Raw genomic sequence first — 23,134 nt, 5'->3', positions numbered from 1 at the left:
TAGTATCAGTACTAGAGTAAATACGGTAATGGTATTGGCCACTCTCGCCTTGAGCATATCTGTATCAGAACTGAACTACAAAGTAAACTGCACTTACCTTGGCTCCGTGTGCTATTATTCATGCACAAATACTACACTATGGAAATTAGGAAAACAAAATTGTGTTTTTATAATACAACCAATGTTAATCTCATATTTTTTACACTTTAGAGCTGATAATGAAAAAACAGCTGAATGAATCCATAAAGTTGAAAACGTTCTAGCATGCTCTAGTTGGAATAGTAGGCTAATGTAATACAGTAGTATTTAATGCAATTTTCCTTGATATTTTAGAGGAGGCAGAGCTTCCCTTGTAGTCTTATAGCTATCGCCTCTGAATATACGTACCTCCCGCGTTTAGATAGAGTGCACCTTATTTTGACATTTGACCTCTGTTTAGCACACCACACTGCCTTTTGGTATCATGGTTCTCAGAGAGACCTTTTAAAGAAATGTTCAAGCTGCAATAAGCAGCATTTGCATCATAAGTACTGATTTTTGCATTGGCGGACATCTTGAAAGTCTTATGAATGCTCAAGACTGTTTTGTTTCCTACTGTAAGTTATTGCACTGTCAACATCTTGTACAATAGAAGCGATAACGAAATCTAAACATATAGCTTTTCTAGCAACAGCCTTCAAGTTGAAAACAAAATCAAGTTCAGGTGACGTGAATGACTAACCACTGTTGCTCATCTGTCCATCATTGTTTGGGAATAGAGGTTTTTCATTGGAGCGATTCCAGACCCAATTTCCCAAACTCAAATTTTGTGGACATGCAGAATAAATTCTGGCTAGGTACCAGTACCCTTTACCACTACATAAAATATTGATGAATATTCCTACATTGTGTTGCTTTATCAAACCACTTTTGCAAGAAATGTTGTCGGATATCTTTGAGAAAACATTTACAGAATTCACTTTGTTTACATTAAATTTATGTAATATAATGTGAAATAACACCACATATGGTTCATGGTCAGTTCACAGCCACAGCATTCTCTCTCAGTGGAATTTGGAAGTAGTGGAAATGAGAGATGTATTCTGCGGTGGTCATTATCATTAACATTCATAATTGTCACGGCATTAAAATTATTCCACATCTCTGAAGAAATGTTCACACTCTTTCTGGGAATAAAACACTACATTTGAATACTGTGCTTTGAACAATGTAAATCAGGGGTGTCAAACATACGGCCCGCGGGCCGGATGCGGCCCGCTAGATGGTTTAATCCGGCCCAGACTTGTAGAGAATAAATTTCTGACGATGTCAAAAAAATGAATGCTCAATTCAGCCGCTAGGCGCAGCCAAAAAACAAAAAAAAAAGTTCGGAGTTGACTGGTCCTGTGCTGTCAGTTTGGCTACATTGTCGGGAGAAAAGCAGGCGTTGCGACAAAATTCAGAGACAAAGTGCAGCCTGCAAACGGAGGACAAGATGTTTGGGCATTTTATTGTATTTTGCACCAGGAAGTGTTGTGTTGTAAAACACTAAACTTGGATCATGTTAAAGTTGTGCAAACTGTAAATTTAATCAGGTCGCGAGGTCTGACTCACCGTCAGTTTGACTGTTTTCTTAGCTGTAGTACGGTGGTTAAGCCGAGGTGCCGTACTCAAGCGTTTCTTTGAACTACGAGAGGAAATTGGACAGTTCTTGGAGAAAAAAGGCAGACCAGTAGCAATTTAAATGCCCGGAATGGGTGCAGGATCTGGCCTTTATGGTGGATAGCCTATTACACAGCACCGCCACCTAGCCTACAAAATTATTTGATCTGATGTAACCTAATCGTATCAGTTGATCGTATTGCTCATGACATACACTACTTATGTTTGTTAAATTAATTTTATTTTTCATACATTTGCACATATACATTTTTAAGGCAGGATGTTAACTTTCTTCATAGCTCCCACTTGAGTTTAGTGTGGTGAGTTGGTTCAGGTGGTCAGATGTAAAAATGTAGGCCTATCCACTCAACTATAAAAATAAACCAGTTGTTTATGAGAGTGAAATGCATTTTATTTAAATTTCATTGGCCTCTCTGAGTAAATGTGTAATAATCTAATATATCCCTTGTCATTATGTAGGCTACAAATGTAGGCTGAAGGGTAAAGCATAGCCTACTGAAAAAAACTAAGCTGGAGATTTGGAGTTGTCAAAGGATGTTTTGCAATTATTTCACTGGTCCGGCCCACTTGAGATCAGATGGGCTGTATGTGGCCCCTGAACCAAAATGAGTTTGACACCCATGATGTAAATCATCTGCTTTCCCCAAAAGGTTACATTATGTGGTGTACAACCTCAGGATGTCAAGAGGGAGACACATCCTGTCATACAGTGCATTATGGGAAGTTCAAGAAGTAAAAAAAAAGCTGAAATTTGAGTTTAATGAATGATATCCTTGTGAGCAATGGAAAGATGATGTCACCCCCTTATGTGCAGCAGTTGCCTGTGGAAATGAAGAGATCTGTACATACCTTCTCAGAGACACTGCTGATGCTAACATCCCGTCAAGTAGAGGCTTAACAACTTTGATGTATGCTTCACAGTTTAATGTTTCAATATATTTAGTCAGACAACTATTACATTTAAAGGCTGATCCTAATTTGGGATTGCCCATTATGCAAGCTGCATGTAACAACAGGAAGGATATTGCAAAGGAACTACTCAGACATGGAGCTATTCCTGATAAACAAATTCTCGAAGATGCTACATGAAATATCTTTGGAAGATGACCAAATTACAAAATATGCTCTTTTTGTTGACTATTGCTGTGATGTAGCAACAAAGCACCCAGAGGATGTGTTCCAACTGCACCAGCAGTATTTTTTAGAGGTACATCCAAAAATGCAACATACCATTTTGGACCGGATGTTTTCAATTGTTGGGCCTGATGCTTCAACATTAACCTGACTCCGCCACATGGATTTGTTCAGCATATCCATCTGGGAACTTTTTATTGAAGAACTTTTGGGAAGGGGCGGAAATACTGGTTAGCTGATTGGATAAACCATCCGTCACCACCTTTGTTGGTTATCGACGGGCCAAATCAACCAATTAGATGAACAAAGTGTTCTTCTAATGCCTTCGTTTAACATGCAATTAAGTTAGGTAACGTAACTAACGTTAAGATGTTTTAACTTACCATTTGTATGTGACATGAACCTAATCAACGACAATTCCCATCAAGTTTTCACGGTAGGCCCTACACTTCTGAAGAAAGTATATTCCTCCATTATGAACTGGAATCGGCCGTGGAGGATGTCTCTGTCGTTCATTCCTCCCAGCTGCATGGCTGAGACTCATAGCTTCACAGCTTACCCAGGAAAACTTTCTAATTTGAATAAAACTTGCGCGATAGCTATGCTCATCTCATCTGTGGATGCCGTCATGTTGTTCGTTGCGTGGTAATTCCGTGGAAATGCATGGATTCCAGTTGCTGCTACTGGAAGCAACTGAATCCATGCATTTCCACTGAATTATTTTTGGAATCTGATCCCTTATCATAGCTGTTCGTTCGTACTCGTTGCTCGACTTATCGTGACTAAATTCAAGATGGCGTTGAACGGTAAAATTCCTTAAGGTACTGTCTGTATAAATCGTCTTGTAAATAAACTACCAGTGCTTTTTCAAAGTTCTCCATGTCTCGTTTTAAATGTCAAGACCCTCGGAAGTCTACCAATGAAGTACTTTTGAGCTACTTTGAGCCTCGTAAATGGTGTAAAACAGTGATTTATTTGCATGGCTAGGCCGATGCCGGAGGCACCGCAACGAAACACTGTTGGTAGCATTGGCTAACTAGCGCCAGATTTCTGAGTGCAGGGGACAAGCCGAGGTGAGCTATGAGACATACGTTCACACTCGGTATCATGTTTCAACACACTTTAGGTCAATATCACACCGGAATTCTCCTTTAACCTAACTAGTTCCCTTGTTTGTTTTGTTAGATATCCAAGGAAAAGCAAGGCTGGCTGATTTTGGCATCAGTAGAAGACTGAATGTCGGACAGACAACATTGCACACAAGGCCTGCAGGAACCAAATGCTGGGTGCAATGCAGACTACAGTATACACTTGCTATTAGCAACTGTGGTAGTTACACCTTGCATTCTAGTTTGATATGCTGACTAAAATGCCATTCATATATTTATTTGTTTGTTTGGTTCTTTGTTTCATAAATCCCAATGGCAGTTTTCCCCTGAGCTGGTCCACAAGCTGGATAATCACACGTTGCCTTACCCAGAGAACACTCTGGCTCTGCTGCGTTTCATACGCAATCTCTATGAACACCAGTAGGTAACATCAGTAACAACAGGAAGATAACTTCACACATTAAAGGTAAAATCCCAGTACTTATGTTTCATAAGCCTATTGACCTGTTTTGCATATTTGTTAGCCCTGATGAAGCAGAGAAGATCGACCTGAGGGAACTGTTTCCTGACCTGCTTGCGACTGTCTACATGTTTGTCGAAACTAAGAAGTGGAATTTACGACCCCTCTTGAACAAATTCTTCCCTTCCTGAAGATTCAGTCATTGCTTTGGATATCATCTTTAGGGGATGTTTATTGATATTTTTAAATGGGTCCAACAGATGATTTGTGTTGAAACGGTCCAGCTTTTAATTCATTAATAATTTTAGTTTTAGTTGTATTTATTATTCGAAAAAAATATATCAACAACAGTATGTCTCTGTATGACTAATTCAACATTAAAATTAAATATGGAATACTCCAACAACAGCATCATGTATTGAATATTGTACTGTCTCTTTAATATATAATTTTTAAGTTGTCTCAGTGGTTTCATCATAATAATGCTCTCACAGAGCATGGATACAGAACAAGACATGATGTGTTTTCTCACAGTAACTTCACAACACAGTGCCAAGACTCAGTTTCAAGTCAGAAACTGGTGATTAAGTGCTTGCTTTTCTCTTTTAAATGGACTTAGGGTACTAGAGAGCATTAACCAATTGCTTTTGGTTTCTTCTATCTGGATACAAAAGTGGATGTTTCTGATAAAAGCACAATTATATTTGACCTTGAACTGAGACTTTGATTTACCTTATTTGAATGTGGTTACGATTACAATTACTTTTTTTTTTGTATCATAATGACGGGAGACACATCTTTGATAGTTGTATTGTTATTTTACTGGTATATTAAAAAACTTGATCTGCTATATGCGTGCTCTGTGAAATTCTTCTGACTCCATTCCTAGTCATGTAGACCATTACTGTAAAAGACGGTTGGGACCATTTTTCCTTTACTACGTTATCCACACTTATGGAGCCCCCAAAGGACCATGGTGGGAATTATTTTTTAGAGGTGGATTTATTTTTAGAGCTCTTTTTTGCATTCCCTCACAATAGTTTTGTGTTCCCTTGCAATGCTTGTGTTCCCTCACAATAGTTTTGCATTTCCTCACAATACTTTTGACTTTGTGAGGGAATGCAAAACTTACTGCAAGCAAGGGAACACCAGAGGAGCTATAAAACAAAAATTATCACCATGTCCCTTTGGGGGCGCCATACAAACTAAACATGGAGTGATCGACGGAGAAGCCAATCCCTGTGCTAGTGCTACTTAACAGTAGAGGGCAGCATAACACCAATGAATGGACTGTCCTCTGAGGCAGTATTGGTAGGTAGGCCTACCTCAACATAAATGGGGTAGGTATTTTTGGGCCCCAGAATAGCAGTTCAAACTCAGACCACTTCATCTAATTGAAACACTAGAATCAATTGAGCTACAAGTGAAATGGTACTCATTCAGTATTACTGTAGAATTTTATTTTCATTTTAGGCTTCCACTACAAGCAACAATACATATTTAAAAATGCAGCCATGTCACATGGTTGTGAAACAGTACAGCATGTATTCCTGTAAAAGTCTGTGAGCTTCATCTTAGATGACGCTACTGGTTTGACTTCAGAAAATATCTGATCGTCATATTGCTAATCACCCAAAGCTAATTAGACTAACGACGCTTCTCAGTTGGAGGAAGAGCTGCAAATAAGTCATAAGTGTGACCTAATTATCTTGCCTGACATTTAAAGCCCTCAACAATCCTGCACATTCATTGCTAGCATTTGTGATTCCTCTTTTAAGGTCAAGCAGATGTTAATAATGGATAAACTAAGGGTAGAGTCAGTCATTAGGCTTCCTGCCTTCATTGTACCACCTGCTGCGTCACGTCGAATTGGATGAGGACGTCAGGGAAATAATCAATGATATCAGCATTCAAAGAAAAGGGAAGGAAACCATGCAGGTCGATCCAGATACTTTACAAAGGTAGATAGATTGATCGATAGATAGATAGATAGATAGAAAATGTAATAATCCCAAACGGAAATTAAAATTTCCAGTTGTTCAGTAACACTATGGTACAGATACAACAGTAGGAAAGCACACCAGAAGATATAAATTATGAATGAATTAAATTAGGACTAATACATATTTTTAAATAAATATTAAATGCACTATGTGAGAGAGGGCCATATCACAAGATCAATCAAGAAACAGTGTATATTATGATTATTATTATTATGATTATTATTATTATATGATTTTTGAGGATGATGCCACATAGATATATACATATATATGATGCCACATATATGATTTTATATATATATATATATATACATCAAACTATTTAAAAAAGTGAACTAAAATTTACCTAAAAGTTATCAGCAGAATATATATAGCATTAATGTTATAGTTCAAGTGTTGGTGTAAGGCACTAACAACACCAGGTTTGATGGATCATGTGGCTGAAGAATATGTTTAAGTAGCATGCATTGCTTTGACTAATGCATCCTTTTAGTAGAATATATCAGTTGCAAATGACAAGTATACAGTATATACTCTTTTAATCCCGTGATGGATCATGTCTTTCATAGGCTGTTATTTTTGTTAAGTGACAGATACCCAAATGTGTCCAATAGGTTCCTTTGTACCCACTTCATTTTAAAATGTGCTTGTTCTATGTGTTCTGTTTTAAGGAGATATAGAACATATTTATAATATATAGTGTAGAATATATTTGACTGCATCACAGCATTGCATTTCACATCATCAAAGGGTTAACCTGGCATGAATTCAAGATCAAAGGAGGACCCAAAAGAGAAACCTTGGCAAGTGACTGCACAAATTTAATGAGGCAAATTAACATGTATTAATTCTGACCTTGTGCTTTTCCGACAGATGTCTGCAGCAAAAAAGACACCCTAAAACAAAGATGGCGATAGGACAAAGTGATTTTAAGGGACCTGAGAGATTTGACATATCGTCGGCTACCTGTATCATCATCATTGTAAGGTAAAGCGGAGATTGTATATTACACGCACCCACTGGTGTTAACAAGTTAACTGATTGCATTTGGACGTGACAATAGTCAATAATCAGTGCTGGAAAAAGAACAGAAAGTAAACAAGAGAAATACGCATAGGGCTGGCCTACTTATAAGTGGTCATCATGTCTCAGTGTCTCTCGGAGCCAGAGAGAAACAAAAGAAGTGATTATGTGAAGCGCTGGATGAGTGACAAAAGAAGCTGAGGTCATTATCCCGCATCAGCCAGTCCCTTCACCCTGGATAGGAACAGCCAGTAGATGTAAGTCACTTAGACCTCGTGTCGCTTTTTCAGCTGCCTCTGGATGTGTCGGAGGCTACGGCATGCCGAGTGGCGGCCTAGCCTTGAGAAGCCTTTTTTTCCGGGCTGCTTTTGACAACTCATTACCTTTAATTTTGGTGATGGATGTGAGTCGCGGCTCGGGGCGAACGCCGTCGTGCCACCCGAGACCGTGGCCTTGGCCCCCCGGATGGTGCAAGGCAGAAAGGCAAACGGGCAGATTCTCCTCAGATCTAATGATTGCCGAGGCACTGACAGCGCCACATCTCACCGTGGGCCAGAGGAGGAAATAGGCCCCGTGTGTGTGTGTGTGTGTTTTGCCCACACGCCTGTCTGTCATTCTGTCCCACCGGCCGCACACGCTTCCACAAACCAACACGTAGAGCGGAGGCAACTCTCCAGCGTGGCCTACGCACAAGAACTACGGACGTCAGTTTGTTTTCTGAGAAAGACAAAAATCTGATTTCATACACAAAAACTAGCTAATGACCATGTGCTGGATGTCACTTAACACCTGACTGTGTGTTACATGATTTGCAAGCCAGAGATTGTGAAAACCTATCCCACGCTTAAGAAAATAAGCATGAGCCTTATTAGGTGCAAGCAAGCCTATTTCACTGCATCAGTAGGCCTACCAAGAGGAATCTTACATTTTTTCAGCGTTTAGTAGCCTAGGCCAGGGGTTCCCAAACTTTTCCACGACAAGGCCCCCCAAATACCACTAGGTTCTGGCCAAGGACCCCCGTGATGTGTTATTAAACCCATCGAGAATACTACAGCAAATGTAAAAATACATTAAGCTAATCCTAATAATTATTTTAGCCACAAACACTTTGCGATGGAGCATACAGTGTGTAAAAATTGTATTTGGGGCTCTCTGCTATATGAGAGCTATCATTCTACTATTATTCCCAGTCATTATCATGGAAAATAAAATGTTCAGATATGCGACACATTATTATAATGGCATTGTATAACAACCCTCATAGTAATAGGTATATTTTAACATTTTCAAATGAATTTATTTGTTGCTTTTATTTTTCCTTCCAACTTGCTGAGGCCCCCCTGGCCCCGGCCCCCACTTTGAAAACCACTGGCCTAGGCTACACAACTGATGCATAGATACATTTAGTAGTGCACATCCTGGCTAATGGGCTACAAACAACTCTACAGTGCAGCCGTTGCCATATAGCATATCATATATTTAGATAGATAGATAGATAGATAGATAGATACTTTATTGATTCCCAAGGGGAAATTCAAGAAATATATTTGTAGTCTGTCTAATGGCATCCTCTGTAGTTGCTAAACAGGGTCAAATCCCTCCAACCCTCCACTTCCGACTAAAAAAATGAGATCCACCCTGTTGTCACTGTTTGCCTCAGTCCTAGTTGGGAGGTAATCACCTTGTTGCTGGCAGTCCTCTCCCAGCTCAGAAGCTAGCACCACCACACACACACAAACTGTAAGCTACCTTGTGTGTTTTTCACTAATTGAATTGCCTAATGAGGTCCCCTGAGCTACATCACATTAACTTGCAGTTAATTAAAGCTTTAGCAGAGACTGACAGTGGATGAAGACACTGAATGAGCAGAGGAATGGAGAGAGATAGAGAGAAAGAGACACAGACAGAAATAGTGAGTTTTTCAGTGTGGCAAGGGAGCCTGACCTGATTTTTTTCGTCGTTGTTATGGGACTTTACATTCCAGGAAGGAACAGATGTCTATTATTTTTTTATTTGTATTTATTTTTGGCTGCCGATTTTGTTGCCCTGGCAGAGCTCCCTGCTTTCCAGTGTGTGTTGCCTAAAATTCGGCCCATTAAACATGGAGACTTAACTCCTCAGAAATATCAGCAAAACAGTTTTTTTTTCTTTTAGAAATATCGTCATTAAAGTGTCTGCAAATGAAGCAAAGTGCACCCCTTTATGCAGTGGTCATTAGATGTTGGGCAGAACAGTGATAAACACTTTCTGGAAATGTCTTTTATAATAACACAAGATGACTGACATCCCATTAACAACACAACCACACATAATCTCAGTCGCTCACCATTCCAAACTGGTTACTAAACAATATCAAAACCGGTTTACTCTTAACAAAGTTTAAAGAGCTGAATTGATTTCTTTGAGGCACTTCTCATTTTTACAACTTAGTCTTAGTCCCAATGGTCCAATTAAATGCTTAGGAAATTATTATTGCTCAAAGCAAATTGAAAATCTAATTCACCCTCATGTACAATAATGGAGATAATATATGAACAACATTAATTAAGTATCCAACTTAGAAAACATCCAAAGAACGAGAAAGACACAGACTTTAAGAAACAATGTACAATGTTTATTTATCAATATCACACACTTCAAAATGGAGAGGGTTTGTTGCAAAGGCTGTGATAGTTTACCAGGACTAGGAATTAAACTCAAAACTAATATTAAACGGCTAAAAGGAAAGGGGTCTTTTTGTTCCTTTTTGTTGTTTTTTTTAAAGAACCTTTTTGATACATGTTATTCTTTTATACAAGTAGTTCAGTTCAATGGATAAATGCATCAAATAAGAAGCCAGTTCTGCAGTAAACTTTACAAAAAATACATTTTGTTTTCGTAAAGAGAGGCAGAAAAGGAGGTGATCAAATATTGACCGATAATATTTATTTCCTTTTCATCATCAAAAAAGTATTGACCTAATGGCTATTTAAAAAGGTAAAAAGCAATATACAGCATTATTAAAACCCGTTAGGGGAAGAGAAACAAAAAAGAGAAAGAGTTGCTTTTGCAGTTTTATTCAGATGATTTGGTTACCAAGGAGAGGGGCTGCGTCTGAAGCAAATGGTGGGAGTGCAGGGCAGCCTGGTGGAACGGGGAAGGCGGGGACAGCAGGGAGTGGTGCAGGGAAGCGAAGGGGATTGGCCGGGAGAGGATGTGAGGAGTGGACTGGCTGCTCGAGGTACCAATAGCGAGGGAGAGGGCGGCGTGGGAGGCGGAGATGGAGGAGGAAGAGGAGGATGGAGAGGATGACGAGGATGTGGATGAGGAGGAAGGGGGCTTCCCCGGGAGCGAGAAGTGAGGATGGTGATGGTGGTGGTGGGAGCGTCCCTCGGGCTTGGTGGTGAGGGACAGGGGCTGGGCCTGCTCGGAGTGGGTGGGCGCCGGAGCGGCCGGCGAAGCCAGCGCCGCCGAAGGAGTGGCCGGCGAGTCCAGCATGCTGCCGTGCGACGACGCCGGGCTGTCGATGGTCTTCTCCTGCGGGAGGTACTGCACACACTGCTTCTTGCTGCGCGCCGAGAAATCTAAGAGGGGAAGAAGCAAGGGAAAGGGAGAGAGAGAGAGAGAGAGAGTGAGAGAAAGAGAGGGAGAGAGTGAGGGAGGGAGAACAAAAAAGGTAAAAGGAAATTAGAAAAGGTGGTCCTGTAGCTGCACTTTATAGACACACAGCCATTAGATGTCTCTTGTAAGATGCAACCGATAACCAGAGGTCGGAAAAACTCCAGGTTCAGCAAAGACATGAAGTCCACACTAGTATCCCGAGTCAACCATATGGTTCTTCCTACTGGAACAGCAGCTCTTAAACCAGGAGGTGGAGCTGGTGAATGAGCTCAGCTGGCATGATGCATGGCATGGGTGGAGAAAAAAAAACATGGCAGCACTTGGGAGATGGAGGACCTGGAGTTTCCCCACCTCTGCTAATGAGTAGCCTCCCATCAGCTTTAACACACACGGTGAATGGTAGCAAGCCTTAGCCTAGCCCACACAGCAGACGGATGGGTGAACGGATAATGGGTCCGCTAACTTATGCAAACGGTCATTCCAGTACAAGTGTCCGATGTTTCACAGCTTACCAGAGGAGTTGCCGTGATTCAGTTTTAAGTGATCAATTTTGGGACTGCCAGTCTGCATGGTACACATAGCCTTATGTGACTCACTGTGTGTGTGTGTGTGTGTGTGTGTGTGTGTGTGTGTGTGTGTGTGTGTAATGGAGTGATGTGAAAGCATGCCAGCATTCAAATGGCTCTGGAGGGGCTTTTGTGGAAATGGACCTAGTCATTGGGGAGGTGAAGGGAGAGGATGGCCACTTTCACAACTCTGGCTCCGCTACCTGCACTCACCCTCCCAGCCTGTGACAGCCCGCTGTTAGCACTGAATCTCATACGCTGCATGCCCGAGAGCGCAGAGAGGAGAGAGGAGTTAGCAGTTAGCTAGCAGTTAGCCGGGAACAAAAAGTCAACCTAACTGGGAATTAACAAACAAAACAAACAAACAAACAAAAACCCACTGAACTCGAAATCAGGAGAAAGCCATAAATAAACACATAAACAAAAAAGGAGTTAAAAGCTGGACAGTGGTTTCTGATTCTGTCTATCTCCCCCATTAGATGGTGCAGTGGATCAAAAGAACTGCAGAGTGATTTTAGGCCAAAGGGAGAAGAGCAATAATTTGACCATTAAAGTTCAGAGGCTGAAAAATCCAATTCAGTTGTGTGAGACTTAAAAAGAAAATGACATTAGATACACTTTACAAGCCACAAACATCCAGGATTTCCTTCATGGATTACATTGAGTATCTATAGGCCCGTTTTGCACTCCTAAAGCTCAAAGAGTCTGCTGCGAGGGTAACAAGGTTTAGCCCCTGAGAGGAAGTTCAGCCCAGTGCGCAGAGGGGACAGACAGACAGTAAGAAACCTCTTACCCTCAGGCTTCGGCTCCGGTTTATTATCTCTCTTCCTCTTTTTCCGCTTGCCCTGCGAGAGAGAGAGAGAGGGAGAACAATAAGTAAAAGCGTGGAAAAAATTAAGACTGAAGTCTTGAAAGTCATGTTCGAGGAAGAAGTGTTTGAAAAACTATATGCTTAAGTACTACTCCTTGAACTTTGCCCTCAGCATAATTTGGAGTGGTCTTAGGAAAGGTAGAACTGTTGAGAGATGGGTTTTTGCCACCGTGACTGGCTAGAAGTGCTCTGCGTTTGTCGTTGTATGGGTGACAGTGTGGGGACTCACGTAGTTATCTCTTGCCGACCAGCCTGGGTACAGCTGAGAGTGCAGTTGTCGCTCTTTCCTCGCCAGCTCGTAGTACTTGGCCTGCTCCTCTCTTGATAGCGAGTGCCACTACGGATGTAAACAAGGCAGCATTGCTGTCAGTGAGTGAACAAAAGATTACGAGGACACGCACGCACAAACACACACACACATACACACACACACACACACACGTGTTGCACACTGTGGAACACTCTTCCATCTCACACTTTTCCTCTCTAGCACATGTCACACATACACACACACTTCTGGATTATACAGTTAACACAGATTTACAGGCGTACCCATGCTCACAGAGTACGCACATTTCAGATTAGACACATACACGGACATGCACGCTCCCTCACGCCCACACACACACACACACACACACACATACACACACACACACACACACACAACAATTTATCTCTCAGTCATACACATACACGACCTCAGGGAACACACTTCAGATATGACAAACACTCTCACTCACACACTTGGGTCTCTCTCTCTCTCTCTCTCTCTCTCACTTGGGTCTCTCTCTCTCCCTCCCTCTCTCTCTGTCGGTTTACGTACCCTTCTGCCGAGAATCTGGTTGATGGCGGCGCTCTCCTTGAGGGTGCACTCAGCCACCACCTTGGCCCTCATCTCTTTCATATAGAGCATGAAGGCATTGAGGGGCTTTTTGATGTGCGGCTTCTTGTCCTCCTCTTTCTTCATCGGCCCCGGTGACTTCCTGCTGAGCAACATCGAGACAACGGCGGGCAAGTGAGTCACACAGTGAAACTCGGTGCACGGCCTTGAGTTCAGCCCAGTGTTATGTTAAAGCCTAAACTGCAGGGGTTGAAAACAGCTTTTCATCACACTAGCACATCATGAATGCAAAAGGTGTAAAGGTGACGATGGCGATGTTGGCAACGTTGCCGGGTAGAGTCAGTGAATGATGTTGTTTAGGCACTTTGCCAGAGACACTAGGCAAATTATGTTTTCCTAATCTGGAGAATTTAAAACCATCAGCAGGCAACCAGTCACAATCATCCGATTGATACATTTAGAAAAACCATTGCCCAGCAACATTGTTCAAAAACCTGTCCCATTTATCACCATCTTAAAAACATGCAGTGAGAGACTGGCACATACACAAAGTAGCAGCAGCAGTAGTAGGCTTTGATCTAATGCCATATCTGAACCTATGGCTATGTTATGCCTATGACAAAGAGGTATATATATATATATATATATATATGAGTTCAAGATTAAAACAAACAAACTAACAAAATGACATAGATAAACAAATGACACCTAAACAAAGACCCAGTCACAGAACAAACAGGCTGAAAGCAGGTACTGGGGAGGAGGAAGAGGAAGGGGGAGGGGGAGGAGGATACTCACGAATGTGACGCTGGACTGTGGTCCCCGCTGGGCTCTTGTTTGATGGCCGGCGAAACGATGGCTGGGTGCGGGATGCCCGTTTGGTGCAGACTGTGGGGGTGATGCACCATGTGTGGAGAGAAGCGACTCGACACCAAACTACAAGGAGGAGAACACACACACGGTCAAATAGGATCTGGTTCTTCAGTGTCCACCTGTTAGAATATTACACAACCAACACCTGGTTAACACACTTCATTACCTGGGAGCATTCAACCTCAGAAAATCTGTACCTTTTATCATGTACAATACAAGTTGCTTTTGGATGTACATCTGCTTAACAACTGTGTATGTACATGCAGTCCTTTACAATATCTGGGCTATGGTGTTTAGGGAGTACTCAAGCCAGTTGCCCTACAGGTCCAGACACAATGCAGTGAAGCCCAAAGAGTCCAGCGCTGTTGGCCCACTACTGGCTATGTCGGAGACTAGACCTCTTTGTCTTTTGTCTCAGCCGAGTTGTTGATGTCAACATTAGCAGGAGAGGCCTAATGGGATGTCTAGACTAGAATAACAGCAAAAAAGGCCCGTTTCCATCAAGCGCTACCAATTTCAGATTTTGTCCAAATAAAGACTTCATCAAAAGCCCCTTTATTCGCCCCCCCTACACACACCCCCCACACACACACCCCACCCCATTTCACAGCTGGCGGGGGGTGCTGTTGCCACAGCGACGGCAGGGAGCAGACACATGAAACCACTTTCCTTTACCCCTCCTGTTTTTTTTTTGTTTTTTTTTAAAACACGGAAACGTCTTGTACAGCAGCCTGAACAGGACGCCTTCAGATACCAACACTCTGCTCCCAGTTTCCAGAGGCCAGCACAATGAGGCATTGTCATGAACAAGCTCTCTGGTCACAGCAGCACACCAGCTATACTGGCCTCTGCAAACACCATGCTCGGACTACTTGATCAGTTCCCACACAGGTAACCATGAACTATTAGTTAGCATAAATATATAAAAATAAGTTAAAAAAAATAATAATACAAATACAAAATAAATAAATGAATTAATTAATTTAAAAAAAGACTTGCCGAGCCACATACACACACATATATACAGTATATGTATGTATGTACAGTATATAGTTAGCTTAGTATATTTCTTTGTAAGTTTATCTAAATGTGATTTTCAGAAGTTTTGAAATTTAAGAAGTGATACTTAAGGGTGGATGCCTGTGCGGCCGGTCACCTTGTGGTTTTGGCAAAAATACTCGGAAACATTTTTCTGTAAATATTTGGCAAATATATATTCCACAACAGTGTCAATAATGAAAAAAGAATGACATTACATCTCTATGATTTAAGTGATAAGTCCTAAAATGTGGAAGACTTAAATACATTCAGGAAGTGAACAACTACTATAACCCCTAAGAGACATTGCGGAAGAGAGAGGCGATGGCAAGGATCAAACCATATCGGTTATTTACTTTGAAGTCTGCCCTTACAACTGGGATGTGTTAGCATCAGAGCACAAAGACTGATGGAGTGCACATCCAGTACACACTCAGGAATTCCGTGTCAGATTGCCCACAGACTTTGGTGTTAATATTGCAGGTCACACACACACACACACACACACACACACACACACACACCGGAAGGACTTGTACAAATCTCTCCCATTGGAATAGAGCTGCAGAGAAGATCACATGGGAGCTTTCACTTTTTTGAGGCAGTTTGATTCCTCCTGATCATTACACCAGGCTTTCATCTTGTGTGTTTGTGTGAATGTGTGTGTGAGTGTGCACTCACACATGTGTGCACATGCACGTGTGTGTGTGTGTGTGTGTTGTTTGAGCAAGAGACACTCAACATTCAACTCAGGCCGAAGCTGGTTTCCCACAAGAGTTGTACTCTGCACTGCAGAAAAGACAGCGGTCTTATTGCACGTGAGTGCAAACTCGCTTCTCCTGCAGGCGATGCCCTATGGCCAGCAGACATACACAAACGCAAGCATGCACTACTATTTCCCAGCATCTGTGTTCAGACACACACACACACACACACAGACAGACACAGACACACAGCATCCCAGATCAACACATGGCGTGGTCCCATTTCACGCCTGGCTGTTCAGCCACATTAGGTCCCTGTTAGCCGTGAAAACAGCGCAGGAATGCGCGGCGATCCACTCATAGCTGAGCGCGGCCCAACTGGCTTGGGCCGCTTCCCGCTTCACGCCTTTTAATTCCTGCTCCCAAACGGCTGGCTGATACATTTGAATCGGAATCAGGGGGCCGCGACCGGGTGCACACAGCCGTCTGCTCAGCAACCGCCAAACAGAGGTGTGTGTGTATGTGTGTCTGTGTCTGTGTGCTTGTGTGTGCGCTTCTGTGTGTGTGTGTGTGTGTGTGTGTGTGTGTGTGTGTGTGTGTGTGTGTGTGTGTAGTATAGACAGGTAGGGAAGTGGCTGTACCTGGACATGGAGGCGTTCATGGCCAGTGCTGGGTAGGGGTGGCGGAACCCTCCGGGAGGGATGGAGTACATGGGTTGGCCCTGTCTGAGAGAGCAAAGACAGCCAGATGATCAGTGCTTCAGACTACTACACAACGGCATTATGCATTAGCATCACATTCACACTACAGAAACCCAGTCAATGTAAATAAGCCAGAGTGAGATTTATGTATTTCTTAGCCATTAAGTATTGTTAGGCTAGTGCATATACAGTATTGCTAATAGTGGTATACATACAGTACTGTGCAAAAAGTTATGTTGTAAAGTTGTTATGCTGTCTGCCATCGGTCTGTATGAGTGTGTGTGTGAATGGGTGAATGTGAGGCATGACATTGTAAAGCACTTTGGGTGCTTGGAGGAGTCGATTACAGCATATGCAGTCCATTTATGTTGTAAAGCGGTTATGCTTTCAAAATGACATGGATTTTGTATAGTTGTTGTACTCATCAATTTACAACATACAAAGTACAGCAAACCAAAAATACCTAAATATGATGTTTCCTATTTACGCCGAAAATAGAAAATAACTATGCCTAACAAATGCACAAAACTGTATAAGATGTGTGCATGTCTGTATGTATGTATGTATGTATGTATTTATAGAACTGAAAGATATATATGAAAGAAATGAATGAAATTATAAGCACAACAGTACTGTTAATGGCAGAATGTGTTATGTTTTCATGACTCACTGTGACACGAGCCATCCTAGGGGGTGGGCGATTTGCCCCACAGCTCCAGGAGACAGGGGGTAGTATGGGGACAATTCTGATGGGTGGGGGGTACGTGGGATTCCTAAAAGAAAACAGGAGCGGTCAGAAATCCAGAGTCACGTTGAGACGTGCGCACACAGATTTTATATTACTATTACTATTAATATTTGTATTAATAAATAATACAAAAAGCATTCTATATTAAGAAGTACAAATGTGATTTCATATCAACAATATCAAAACTTTTCACCACCTTTCACCAGATATCTGCTTCAGGTCATCCACACAAAGCACAACGACATACACAAATGTGATTTCTTATCAACAATTTCAATTCAAGTTTTCACAACCTTTCCCCTTTTCTGCTTTCATGTCCACACAAAGCACAGTGACATACACAAATACAAATGAAAAAGAGTACATTATGTAAGGGATAATGGACGACACGGTGGTCTGTTAACAGAAAATAATGCACGGTCAAGGTTGTAATACGGCCCGATGCGCAGCGGAGCTTACGGTTTAAACCTCGTAAGTGCATTATTTTCTGTTAACAGATCACCGTGGAGTCCATTATCCTGCTTATTCCACTGTTGCCACTTGCGTTGTGTTCATTTCCTGTTATAATTTAAACGTTTTAATCGCTAAAACTGTCTGGTTTGTAGAACTACTTTTTTCTGACACATATTAACTAATTTCTCAACTTGCACTGCCATTACTAGTTCTAAATGGATGGTTGCAATGGCCAAAGGCCAGTCGTTAGTTACATCTCTCCCATTGTCAAGCAGGCATATCGCAGGATTCTGATGAACCTTAGCTTTGAAACAGCGCTATTTTACTTGGCCTACTGGCATCCAACTAGCTAAAAGCCACCTTCGTCATATGCTAAATGTTGCTATATTCTGAACGTTTGTATTTTAATTTAAGGCTTGGATGCAACATGACAGTTCATTTAAACCAGTTTCCCAAAGTCTGGGTCGCAGGAGAGTTTATTTGGGTCGCCAGCACAATTTATGTTGTGTAATAGGCCTAACTGATACCATATGTTATTTGATACCAGGAACAGTTTTCTATTAGGATGTAGTTTGTTAACTACCACAGTCATGGTTTTGTCATAAAAGCTCATGAAACTGGCGCATGAAATTATTTCTGATTTAAAATGCACAACAGTGCATTATATTAGGCTACAATTTAAATGGACATTTTAAACACTATTTCTCTCGTTTTCTACCTCGCTAACTCCAAAGTAAAGGCGCATTCTTCTGGCTATTGCGCAAAAGCCTCTTGTTCTGATATAACGACTATACAATATAATATAATAAAACAATACAATATAACGACTTGAGTTATTTGCTGTTTACATCGGAATTGACGTCCACAGTGTTATGGACCCATTTGTCTGCAACGCAACGTAGCCTACAATATTTTTTTTAGAAATACAGGAACAGCTAGGCTACTATGCTGACGAATGCGCAACATGCGAGAATTTCCCCAAACTCTCGGATGCGCATTAAAACGTATCTTTTCAGTAGTCATTTCCAACTTTTCACACTGATGGTGCTCAAAATGCAACACAACTGTACCTATAGCAATGTATGGTTGGGGGAGGCATAGAAAAGTTGGAGAACCTGTGGCCTAAAACAATATTGGTAGTTGCAGGGTAGATTTGAAGTGAAATGGGTCGCGATGGTCTGTCATTTTTAAAAAGTGGGTCCCCAGAAAAAAGTTTCGGAAACACTGATTTAAACTAAACAACGAGTTTGGTGAATTAATATGCAAGTGTGATACGGCCAACAAATTGGATCTACTTTGTAAATAAGCCAGAGTAAGATTTATGTATTGCTAGCCCAATCCATAACCAGTATTGCTATGTGTGTGTGTGCATGTGTGTGTGCGTGTGTGTGTGTGTGTGTGCGTGCGTGTTGGGCCTAGCACATACCTGTCTTTGGGTCGAGGATCTCTGGGGACAGGTGTGAGGGCGGAGTGCCAGGGGGGAAGTGGTCGTTGCTGTAGGTGATTAGCGGCGTGAGCGGGTGGATGTGGTGCCCGTGCTGGACCACTGGAACCTTATTGGACTGCAGGAGGAAGATGGATGGAGGAGGGAGAGGGAGAAAAAGATAAGAAAGAAAAAAAGAAAGAAAGAAAGGGAAAGAGAAAAAATGAAAGAAAGAGGGAGAGGGGACAAGAGAAAGAACATCTATGGTGAAATGTGCATCAGACAAACCATTGCACAAAGATGCTTAGTGAAAACAACAATACGAGCACATGACTTGACATTGATGCACTGTAGACTCGAAGTCTGCGAGGGAGCAGTGGGTCTTCAGTCACAGCTGGAGGACTCAAGACGGTAAGTGGTGCTATGGTATCTGGTAAACAACCAGCAGTGTGTGTGTGTGTGTGTGTGTGTGAGAGACACGGGACCCCATGATGCAATCTGGACCTCCACCAAGGAACACTGCAAGATTGCTCCGGCCTGCCAAGAACATTACTGCCCATTACTGCAGAGGGGAACTGTTTGTTCAAGCCTACAGGCAAAACAAGAGGGGTTGTGGAAACAGAGATCATACCAACATAACCTACATCACACATAACCCACTTAGCTGCACGTACAAAGAGGACCAGCATTCACAACTATCAGACGTTCTAATCGGTTCTAATAGCTCTGATTGAATTTGTTCCACATTTTAATTGTGAGGTTTGATGTTTGTAATGCATGTGAGTGTGTGTAATGAGATCTCTACAGATGTTGTCCGGCATTATCACTGACAATGTTGATAGCATGCCGTTCAAACATTCATCTCTGATGTTGGTCTGGCATCCAGGCGGTGTAATGCACTGGGTCGAAATCTGGTGGTTTGTTTCTCGCCACCTCTCTTCTCTTTCTTGGAATTCTGCTGTCGTTGCCAGGGGAACTGAGGCACCCCAAAAGACTGATGAGGAAGGGCTCAGCCTCAAGGCCTTTGCATGCCGAGTCTGTATTCTTTATCGTGTGAAATTGTCACACGATTAAAAAATAAATACAACCTCACATTGAACACACCGAATCCGAAACTTTTGTCCGTCAAAAAAGTTTTTGGACCAGATTCGATCTGTATAGTGTCAGTGAATGAGCTTTCCTACTGCAGCATTCTGTATTTGACAGACCGAGAACACACATGCAAAATGATTACGGATTTTGGGTGTAGGGCCTTTAGGGTCCTTTAACAGTACCTGTAATCATGGTGGTGGTACTGATTTCTGGGAGCACACCGATCGGGGAGCCTTTGCTGACGCTTCCTTGTCAGTCAGTTAAGGAGAAGGATAGGCTTGTTTTAACAGGCGACACAAGACTGCTTTTGACCAACAAATGCCAGGGCTAAGCAAAAGGGAAGTAGCGACACAACATAGCAACTAAACAAACCTCTAAATGTCCACCCTCTCCACATGTGTTAAAATGAACTCTGAAAAAAAAAATCAGTAAACAATAGGCTAGTCCAAATGAATGGCGCAAGGCTTTAGCCTTGGTGAACATGTCATCCTTTTTTCATCTCAAAATGCACACTCTCCTTTTAAGAGTGCTGTGATCACTGTGAAAGGCGCACACACACACACACACACACACACACACACACACACACACACACACACACACAGAGAGAGAAAGAAAGAGAGAGAGAGAAAGTCACACAAGCATTGCACTCATACACACAACCATTATGCACACAAAGGAAATCAATGTGGATCTCGTCTTAGTTGATAGACCTCGACTGAAGAGAGCGCTCTGCAGGGAATCTACGATATAAACTTGTTTTTTTTCCCCTCCCTCTCCTCTCCTCCTCCTCTGGCCAAGCCTGGGCTGGGCCTTTGTGCCACGGCATCCAGGACTTCCTCCACTCGCTTGTCAAGGTAAAGAACAATCTCCTGCATTATGGATGGCGCGCAGCGCGGGCGGATTCCAGTCGGAGACCCCGAGACCGTGGTGCCAGCGCATTTTGGGCAACACTTCAATAAGACTTGGAAATGATGACCATCAATATTTAATGACTTGGAATACACCAGTCATCACGCGTTAGCGCTCAAACTGATTCTGAAGTTTGGTAGCACCTATTCCGGGGCGCCTGGACCGGAATTTCAAGCAGGCTCCGGGTGATATTCACACAAATCAACTAGAGCCTGGGGAAGGAAGAGAGGGAAAATATATGTTGTAGACTGCAAAGAGAGGGGGAAAAGGAAACCGTCTGGATTGCAGTCCACCGGCATAAAATATCTGTTGTGGGACTGAGCACAGCAGATGCGTGCAGTATAGATTATATAGATGGTCATTACAGCAAGACATTTGAGGCAAAACAAGTCAGACAATGATTTTCCATGGTAAATATAATGAAGGAGCAGCCTGCTGTAGGACTTGATTAGGGTTTTTACCTCAGAAACCACTCACTAAGGACTAAACATAAGGTGGAAGGAGCACTGTAAGTCGGTCGGAGTGGAGCTGCCTACAACAGCTGGATCAAGTTTCACTTGAGAAAACAAAACAAGCAAAAAAAAAAAAGTTTGACGATCCAAAGTATCCATTATTCATTTTTTTTTTGGTATGTTTCGCTTGGTAATTTGGTCTAATTCAGTAAAATTGACCAACGTGGCGTCATGATCTGTGAGCTAGATGTAACAAGAAAAACATGTGTAACAGAAGCCGAGTTTGAAATAAAACAACATGCATGTGTACGTGACAGGACGGAAAGAGAGAAACCTGGAACCAGATGGTACATACATCATATTGGGTATGTGTACCATGGCGAACAGAGGGAGGGAGAGAGATAGATAGAGAAGATGAAGGGAGTATGATCACAGAAAGAGAAAATATTTATGTGATAAGGATGGGAAATCCATAGCAAAAGATGACTAGTTAAGAAATCATAATTGTCAGTTAATGTATTGTTAATGGAAAATATTATAGTAATAAAATATGACTAAAATAAAACAAAAACAAGAAATAAAAAAAGGTCATTAAAGTGAAAGAAAACAGAAAGACTAAGTTCCATCCTACGAACTCGACCGCTATCACAGAAAATAAGATCACCACAGAGCTGTCATCACGACAATGAAAACACACACACACACACACACATAAACACATACACATACAAATAAACAGACAGCCTGGGCACTTCGAGCGGGCACAAAAATCTGCTGAGGCAAGGGGGTGGACGAGACGAGACCAGGTGCCTGGCTGGCCGGCCACTCTGGACCTGTTCGGTCAGGTGGGACAAAGGTGCCAGGGCAGCAGTTGGCTGTGAAACTTGGAGCCATACTAAGAAAACCATCTCCTCTCCCCAGCCAGCCAGTGTAGGAGGGCAGGCAGGCGGGCAGGCGGGCGGGGGGACGGGCGAGTTCGAGAGGTGCAGGGTGGACCTCATTCAAGCAAACATGTTTTTTGGATCTGCACATTTGAGATGAATTACAAGGAAAACAGCCGATGGGGAAAAGGGCTTTGGACAAACTGAATACCCCCTGTCTCAGCTGTTTGTGTGTGTGTGTGTGTGTGTGTGTGTGAGTGAGTATGTGTGGGTGAGAGAGAAAGAGAGAGAAAGAGAGAAAAGAGTGAAAGATGGAGCAAAAAAAGTATATGTGTGTGTATGTGTGTGTGTTTGTACTTTGGTGTCTTTGTACTGCATGTCCACTTTGGGAGTGGGACGTTTTGAATCTTCTCTATCACAGAGAAAAGGAGTCAAAAGAATGCATGGCACGCCGGGGAATCTGAGCCGTGTTTGTCATCTCCAACAGGAAACGGATGGGAGAGAGAGTGGGACGGCCGTGGCATCTCAGTTTAGAGGAGTGCGCTCCTTCTCACCCCCACACACACATACACACACACCCCACAA

General features: G+C 42.3%; 1 protein-coding gene across 4 annotated transcripts in view; it reads right to left on the bottom strand.

Moving 5' to 3' along the window:
* Window positions 1-9,983: 9,983 nt before the first annotated feature.
* LOC143105567 (transcription factor 7-like 1-B) overlaps window positions 9,984-23,134 on the bottom strand; it is a 49,453-nt gene continuing 36,302 nt past the window's right edge. For 2 of the 4 annotated variants that reach the window (XM_076269576.1, XM_076269578.1), the window contains exons 5-12: window positions 19,216-19,351; window positions 17,259-17,361; window positions 16,529-16,612; window positions 14,071-14,208; window positions 13,255-13,417; window positions 12,658-12,765; window positions 12,351-12,402; window positions 9,984-10,954 (exon numbers count right to left, since the gene is read on the bottom strand). In XM_076269576.1, the coding sequence (XP_076125691.1) occupies window positions 10,446-10,954; window positions 12,351-12,402; window positions 12,658-12,765; window positions 13,255-13,417; window positions 14,071-14,208; window positions 16,529-16,612; window positions 17,259-17,361; window positions 19,216-19,351 (1,293 nt within the window). In that variant the 3' untranslated portion in view covers window positions 9,984-10,445. The remainder of the gene's footprint in view (window positions 10,955-12,350; window positions 12,403-12,657; window positions 12,766-13,254; window positions 13,418-14,070; window positions 14,209-16,528; window positions 16,613-17,258; window positions 17,362-19,215; window positions 19,352-23,134) is intronic. The other 2 variants (XM_076269577.1, XM_076269579.1) reach the window with 1 other exon arrangement.

This window comes from Alosa pseudoharengus, unplaced genomic scaffold, assembly GCF_046254945.1.
Source record: "Alosa pseudoharengus isolate Yale_2024_CS ecotype anadromous, Long Island Sound unplaced genomic scaffold, YU_APseudo_1.1 YU_APseudo_1.1_scf_6, whole genome shotgun sequence".
NCBI classification, from domain to species: domain Eukaryota; kingdom Metazoa; phylum Chordata; class Actinopteri; order Clupeiformes; family Clupeidae; genus Alosa; species Alosa pseudoharengus.
This window is presented reverse-complemented; position numbering and strand designations above follow the sequence as displayed.